Raw genomic sequence first — 8349 nt, 5'->3', positions numbered from 1 at the left:
GTACAATCCTTTTTGTTTGATCACAAGTATAAAAATAACACCCTGTATTATTCCGCGCATTTCACAATGCAAAGGCCGAAAAATCATTGAAATTTCCCATTTTATTAATTGAACAAACTTAATTTTGTTGACTGTGGCAGCCGTAGTCGGCAATAATTGAGTGAAATATTCGAAAAAGCCTTTGTTACAGACATTCAGGTGACGTAAAATATATCCGCCAGAGTCGGAAGACGTAGCGTGGGCAGGCCTCCCACTAGGTGGACCGACGATCTAGTGAAGGTCGCGGGAGGTGCCTGGATGCGAGCGGCGCAGGATCGATCTTCGTGGAAATGGGAAGCCTTTGTCCACCAGTGGACGTCTTTCGGCTGAAACGAACGAACGAACGAAAATATACCTATCTGCTATGTGGCGTTTGGTTGGATCATGTTCGCGCTCTCGCTCCGCGGCTTCTTTCTGTGATGACTGATAGGTCATTGCCGCAGAAGAAGGTCATTACCGCCCAGGCATCGTTGCTGTCCAGCATAGTTTTGAACTGTGCTGGGCAACACAAGGTTCTGGACTCCTGGCCTACCGCGCCGCGCTGTGTTTAGCGCCGAACCCACGTATTTTTTTTATGTCGCGGAGCAAATGCTTTGCGCACCGTCACCACTATCGTTGCCGAAAGACAGGGTGGTGGTGTGTGGGACTCCCGACGATCTGGTGAAGGTCGCAGGAGGTGCCTGGATGCGGGCGCAGGACCGGTCTTTGTGGAAAATCTTGGTGGAAGGCCTTTGTACAGGAGTGAACGGCTGAAACGAACGACGAACGTACGAACGAAAACAAAATCTACTGAAGGGTTGTTAATATTAATTAATCATTTTAATAAAGATCCCTGAAACCTTAGCAGACACCAAATAACTCATCGTATCATAGCCCAGACTAATTAATATTATTCTCTAGCCTGTCAACGCAAACCGTCTCTAATAACTGTTAGCTTTGAAGACCCAGGTTCGATTCGTCCAGTAACACAGAGAAGATTAATATTAATTTGCGAACAAAAGTATGGACCTCTTGTGTATTTTTTCTGTGTCTTGTGTGTGAAATAAGTAAAAGACTAATATTATTAAACACTGTCCTAATAGTTCATAATATATTAACAAAATATACCGAAATTGATCTATCTTTAATACTACTTACATAGTTAACAAGAACATCTATCTACATTTAGGCACAAAAATTGATTTTGGTAACTACCTACTTACAACCATTAATTTCAAGGACTGTCAATTACATTAAGAAAACTAACCAGCAAACATTCTGTTTATATTTTCAGACTGAACGGGGTCATGGGAAGTGTAACCATGAGCATTCTCTTCATGAGGCGTGGTTGCCACGGCAACGGTTTAGTGTACCCTATCGATCCCGAGCCCCAGCCCGTCCCTCCGGCCGTGAGGTGTCAATGGGACCTCTCACGTATTGAGGTCACGTTAAGTAAAGTGGTAGCTAAAAGCTAATCCTCTATCATTACAATATTTGTTGAGATGAAGTAGTATTACAGTGATTTTATAGTTCATCAAACACCAAACAAAAAGGTGGATTCTCATTTTTCTACAGGACCAATATCAAAATTGCAAAAAAAGGGATCCATTATTGCTGATGGTATAGGTGTACCAGAATCTCATGGCAAACAAAAATATTGGAAAAGTGTGTTTTTCATATGGCCATTGCCTATGGCTTTATTGTCACCTGTCAAAGTAAATCAAGAGATCTGTCAGTCGCTGCAGAAATTTTGTAATCTCTTCATGCCTATTTGTTATTTTTGTGAAAAAGACGAAAAAACTCAAGCAAGTCATATTGTTTTCAAAGTGTATTGTAAAATAAGGCATAATTCAAAGTCAATATTTGATTTTAAAGCGCGTCGTTGAGTTGACAGTAAGTTGGAGTGAAATGTTTTGATAGTTACCTACATTTAGTTTATTACAGTCAGAAGGAGGGTTATGTTTATTTTTATATTATTCTTACCTAATAGCTGCTTTATCGGGGTTTTCAGGTGTATTTCATGCATTGGTGCAGAGGAATGGTGAAAATGTTATGACCATGTAAAGAAAATTGAAAAAGATTTCATCAAGCAAGTTTGAGTAATTGAAATGCTGAAAAAGCTATATTATATTAATACCTCTTTAACTTGATCATCTATTTAAAGAACAAGAAATGCAAGTGGAGTTCTTAGAATCGTTTTCTAGTTCTGAATGAAGTGATAAGTTATAAGTACCTATGATATGTACTTAATAAAATTATTTACAGTAATATACAGTTTACTTATTTTTCAAGACCATGTTCCTATGTTAAAAACCCGATGTATAACAACATTCTTCATACACATACCTAAAATAGGTATAGCCTGACCAGGAACATAAAAAACCTGGCATAGAGGCGCGTCAATTGCATTTGATAGTGCAACACTGAGTACAGTCGTACCTGTGTTAAATTAATAGGCTAACTTTATGTATCAGGATTCAGGATTACGGGCTAATTTGATATTTTCATAAATTAACGAAAAAATATTATTATAGGTAACCTGATTTAAATAAATTAAATGAAACCATCAATCGAGCTAGTAGATTTATTTTATTATTCATCAATAATCAAATTCAGAACTTGAATATTCAACTGCAATGTCTGCTCATGAACGATTCAAACTCGGTACTTCTTTCCCAATCCCATAAAATTCAACACTTAGAAAGTGACAAATTTTTTAAAATAGGTAGTTGAAACAAACCACAGCTAATTTTCATAGTGGACTGTACTATACGATAAACATGTCAGTCAATTTGACAACCTTTGTCGGAAACATTATTCAATGAAAATATTGTCCGAACCCTTAGTATTTCTCTTCGACAAATACTTTAACACATTGTGAACCACTTTTCTTTCACGACTATAAAAATATTTTAGCAATTTAATTCATAAAACCAATTGCGCACATTTAAAATAAAGTTTGTTTACACTTTGACAGCAATAGACTGACATGCAAGGTGACATGTCAATGAAGTTTTCAGTTACTGTTGCCATTAAAAGAAATTAGTACCATTAGTTTTCCGCAACATGGCGAGGGTTTTTATGTTCCTGGTCAGGCTATAAGCATTCGTACTTCATGTTCATTAATATTATTCATAAATAAAAATTAAACAGTATCAAGATCATTTAATCCAATTTCCCCAGTATTGCACTCAACAAAGTTTATTTTCCCCATTTGCCATGAGTTTCTGGTACACCTATAATTAATTTGTATGGAAAGGATTGTTTTTATAATTTCGGTGCCATGGGAAAAGTTGTTGAATTTGAGCAGTAGTACGAGAATACTAGGCTGCTGTTACATATTGTAGCCTATGTGTTATGTGTTTACTTATTCTGATAATTTGTTCAGTAATTTTTGCGTGAAAGAGTAAGAACAATAATACACAAACTTTCGCATTAAAAATATTAGCAGGATAATACTTAGCATTAATAATACTAGAATCAGACTATAATTAGAACCCCATCCATATTCCATATGGGTTCAAATATTGTAACTTTCAGCAGTCCTTAGTTTACGTAAATACAAGTCCACATGCTTGAACAAATCTCAACAACAAGCACAGGGACTTCTTTTACACCATATTAAATATTTTCAGTTTTTAACCCCTAATTGCTGTTGCTTTAGTCTCTAACGCATGTTATTTTCACCTTTGCATTTAACAAGTGTCATTTTTTATAGTTACTTTTGTGAACGCCTCAATGTAACCATGTTGATGATTAAATAAATAAATAAACCGGCGTCTTGGCCCGTGAACCAAGCTAAAAGTGGGCCATGTCGCTGGAAGACCTGGTTTCCACTAAAGCGGAGAAGAGGAAATATGTGTCAAGATGTGCCAATGAGGGATTTTCGAACGGAAGATGAGCGGAGATGTGTTTTGAAAGTTTTTAATGCAAGACCAGTGTTTACATGTAGTAGGTACTTACCTACTAGTTAAGATTATTATGTATCCTGTAACTTAAAACATATAATTAGTTAATAGGTAGGCCGTGATAATTGATAGAAACAACATTTACGTCAAGGTGAACAACAATCCATAAGGTTAGCATATAGTTATACATATTTTGTACTACCTACGTACTTGCAACCATTGGCGTATTTAGGGTCCTTTTTTCCATAGCCCAGGGGCCAGCATCCTGTAGTCAGTAGCCGTATCATGACATAATATTATCAACTGTCATCTTCTAATAGGTAGCCCAAAATCCCGGGGTCAGGGGCCGGGCACCAGACCATTCTGGGGTGGGCACGGCCCCCCCGCTATATGTATCAAGCATGCTTGCAACAGCCTCCTCCTGATCAGCACAAAGCCTTGCCGAGGTTGATTGGATTTCTCAGTTAACTGTGACATGACATAATGGGGCCGGGCCCCTCTGAAAAAGAACCCTAGATACGCCAATGCTGAAGCCTGAAGTGTCTTACTTTTATGTCCAGATAAATAGGTAATGAGTACTTGTTTAGGTAGGTACCTACACTTGAAGAATTATCGTCTGTGGCACTTGTGGCAGTTATAAACTTTAGTAAGGCTGGGTTGCACCATCATATTTTAACCGTAACAATAACAATAACCGGTACTTGTTGTATAGAGTTTGACAGATTTTTGACGTTTGTCAAAGTTAAAGTAAGATGGTGCAACTCAGACTCTTAAGTGATTTTTATTAGATGAGAAAATGTTGGAACTTCTGTAACATTGCGAAGTGAATAAATAAATATGAAAATTATGAACATAGTACATACTAATGCTTCCATTTTTTCTATTTTAGATAAGATTTTAGAGATGCAATTCAATCACAAAAATAACGTAACGAAAAGCAGTGGTTTTTATTTTTCTAATGAAGCTAAATCGCGCCGCAGTCCGCAGTGTCGAGTAGAGACACCTAGTGTATGATTTGAGAACTAATTGTGGTAGTGGTACGTCATTATTTACATAGAGGGCGTTTTAGATCAAGTTCAAAAGCGCCATCTAACTTATTTTTGGTGATATAATTATTTCAAGAGTAGTGGTGGTAAGTACATCATTACGTAAGGATGCTTTATTTAGATTGGATGAAACGCCATCTGTGATAATAATTTAAAATGTCATTATTTTGATGAGGGACGCCATCTATCAATATAATGAGACATTAAATACAGCCTCCCATTGTATTTCAGTATGCTTTGTGCGTTACTACGTAATATCCAGTTGACACGAGAGATGGCGTTATTGTAAAAACCTGGGCCTAAAAATAATGATAATTGAAAATAATTTTTAAACAGAATAAAATAGGTCATAAATCTGATTATATTAGCCTAAAACTTTAAAAATTAAGGCAGTAAAACAAAACAAGTGTTTGTTTCTTTTATTTTATTTTTTTATGAAGGTGGAAAGATATCTAGTTACATAATATATAAATAGTTTTAACTAGCGTTAAAATTAATCAGTAAAACCATCTGTGAATGTATCAAGTAAAAACTGTTCAAACCAACCAAGAGCATCATTACTATGTGCCTCTTCTATGGTTTCTATAACCTCTTTTTTAGATCTATTCCTTAAAATCCAACACACTAAGCTCATTATCCATTGAACAAGTGGGTTTGAGTATTTTAATTCAATATCCTTAGTTGTAACTCTTTGGAGCACGTCTAATACTGTTGTATATAAAATAGATTGTCTAGTTGCAGGCTTACAAATACATAAGTGGTCTAGCGGTAACTGGTAGAATACCCCTCTGCCAAGGTCAGCAGACACCGACTCCACAAAATGAACAGGAACTTTAAATGCAGTGACTAGAGTAGGCAGTGTCTCGGCAAAACTTATCGTTTCCCAAGCAAATTTATCTGCAAATTTAATAAATTTGTTATTAAGTTCTAGCAAGGTCGGCGAGTTTTCTTGCAGCTGCCTCACGTCATTGGAAGGCCAAAGTACCGCAGCAGCCGCTCGAGGCATTGTGGCTAAAGCGCTGCCCTTGTGTGGTGTGCTGTAAAATACAACTGCTTTTGTGTTATTTGATAAGCTTTTCAGACTTGCATCACTACTCTCCGATGATTCCACAAGCAATTGTTTTACAATCAATCCACCCATTGAATGAGCGAGCCACACCACCGGGATGTTTTTGCTTCCAACACCAGCATCAACTAAAGTAGGTGCCAAATCTGAAGCTCTGCTTTCTATATCAGCTACTTGCAGGGGGCACCGCTCCAACCACTCAGAAAGTGAGCTCCAATAATTTATTCCCAATATTCTTAAATTATTGCAGTCTTTTGGCAACCAATCCTTTGGCCAACAGAATGTATAGTTACATCGGTCTTCCTCCTCTTCTATTAACGCCACAAGCTTCTTTCTAGCGGTGTATGTATTACTAGATTTATGTTCTCTTTTGGCCTCAATTGGGATATCATGTAAAATTACTTCAAAATCAGATAGCAGTGACTCATCTTCAATCTCTTTCAAGTCTTCAATAACTTGCTGAAACTCAGGATCTAGATATTTAGTATCTGGGGTCCCATCACCACAAGCTTCACATTCAACATCAGATATAGTGACATCAATAATGCCAATGGGTTCAGCACATTTGCGGTCTCGTTGCCGCCAAGTAACAAATACCCCACCCCTCAGACCGTGAACCAAAAGAGTGTCACATGAGTGAGGGGTTATTGTCCGGTAAATAGGATGGAGGAGATACAGGCCTGGTCTATAGCAATACTCTCCAGATAAGTTAGCCAAACAGACTGCTGCAGAACTGGCTAGGCGCACATCACTAGACTTAACTAGCCGTGATAGTTCTCCGATGAGACCATTTTGGAAAAAATCAGTCAACAAATGGGAATGCACACTTAAAACAGTGAGTATTCTAAGTACTGCTAGATCAAGGTCAGCATCGCCTGGGTTTCTTAGTAATAGCTCGGCTAATTTATCCAAAAGACCTATATTGACTAAGGTCTTCGCTAAATTATCTTCTTCGTAAACTTTACTGTGGAATAAAGTGAGGTGGTGATGAATTGCATCCAAACAGAGGACGCACAAGTCTCGTTCACTAATACTGTCTGGTTTCATTGGAATACTATCTACTTCCATGGCTTGTTCTTGTACATTTGCAAAGTATTTGGATAGAAAGTGTTTGATGCAGCCATGGGGGTTGATATTTTGGGCAGACATGATCAAGTCGCGGAACTTGAAGGACATGAGTTCGGACGTGAGCGCCGCGCGTCGCACGTGGATGGGCGGCGGTAGGAAGTAGCGCAGGTCAGCGCCGCGGGTGCGCGCAAGCAACACCGCTGTATTTTTATCCAACGCTTGTGCGAGCTTCAGGCAGTCCCAGTGCTTGTTATTTTTGAACGCTGCCAGCTGTTCCAGCGCTATGTTCCGCTGCTCTTTATTCCCATGCCTGCACAGCCACAGCAGTCTCCACGCCAGGGAATGCTTCAAGCTCTTCCAGATACGCGCTAGGCCCACAGATTGCCTGCTTTCCTTATCCTGCTCTAGTTTCATTGTCGCTCCATACGAAGGGTCATCGATGTAAATGTACTGGACAGAATGTTTCTTCTCTCTGTCGAGCACGTTCGTGTTCACAACATTGTTGATAGATCTGTATGTTTGGCGAATATGATACGCAATAAAGAGGCCACTGCCGCCCCATAGGGAAGCTATTTTTAGAACTTTGAGCACGGGTTTTAATCTATCTTGTAAGCTCATTGTTTACTAAACTATTTAGAACTTGCCCTATTGTTGTTGACATTTTTGTGCTGAATGGCTGAATGACTTTGACAATTTTGACATCATTTACTATCAAAGAATGACAGTGACATTTGACAGCTCTTGGATATTGGATTACATAGATAGAGCATACACTTTGTTATCATTGACGTTTAAACCATGGACTTTGCATAACTTTAAAATAAACGTGCTCGGTACATAGTTACATTATACACACACATTAAGGGACGATACACATTGCGCGTCGGAGCGCACTTACACGGCCGTAAAGAAAATTGTAAATTATTAACAGTTCTAAAGTCCTAATTGCTTAAAACTGATTAACTGACATTTCAATCCGGACGGATGCGCAATCCAGTGGATACGCGCGCATTCCACCGCATTTTTGGCCGAACGGACGCTGCGCGGCGCGCCGACTCGCGCCGGTCAATGTGAATCCTGCCTTACACACATTATAAATACACGATTTCGGAAAACAACATGGCCGCAATATAGGCAATCAGCTGACAGATGTTTGTGTCTGTGTGTGTAGTTGTCAGCCCAGCCCCCCTAGACAAAACGCACTTTTTGATCGAATCCAAAAACGAATCCGTCAAAACTCCAT

General features: G+C 38.7%; 1 protein-coding gene across 1 annotated transcript; it reads right to left on the bottom strand.

The window, feature by feature from the left end:
* Positions 1-5379: 5379 nt before the first annotated feature.
* Positions 5380-7779, bottom strand: LOC135086984 (protein SERAC1). The gene has a single exon (XM_063981834.1). The coding sequence runs from the start codon at positions 7722-7724 to the stop codon at positions 5466-5468; it is 2259 nt and encodes a 752-aa protein (XP_063837904.1). The 5' UTR covers positions 7725-7779; the 3' UTR covers positions 5380-5465.
* Positions 7780-8349: the final 570 nt, after the last annotated feature.

Source organism: Ostrinia nubilalis, chromosome Z (assembly GCF_963855985.1).
Source record: "Ostrinia nubilalis chromosome Z, ilOstNubi1.1, whole genome shotgun sequence".
NCBI classification, from domain to species: Eukaryota; Metazoa; Arthropoda; class Insecta; order Lepidoptera; family Crambidae; genus Ostrinia; species Ostrinia nubilalis.
Note: the sequence above shows the minus strand (reverse complement) of the source record. Positions and strands in the feature narration are given on the sequence as shown.

Bases quoted from the DNA above. Each gene is read 5' to 3' on its own strand.
- LOC135086984 (XM_063981834.1), bottom strand. From the start codon at position 7,724: ATGAGCTTACAAGATAGATTAAAACCCGTGCTCAAAGTTCTAAAAATA.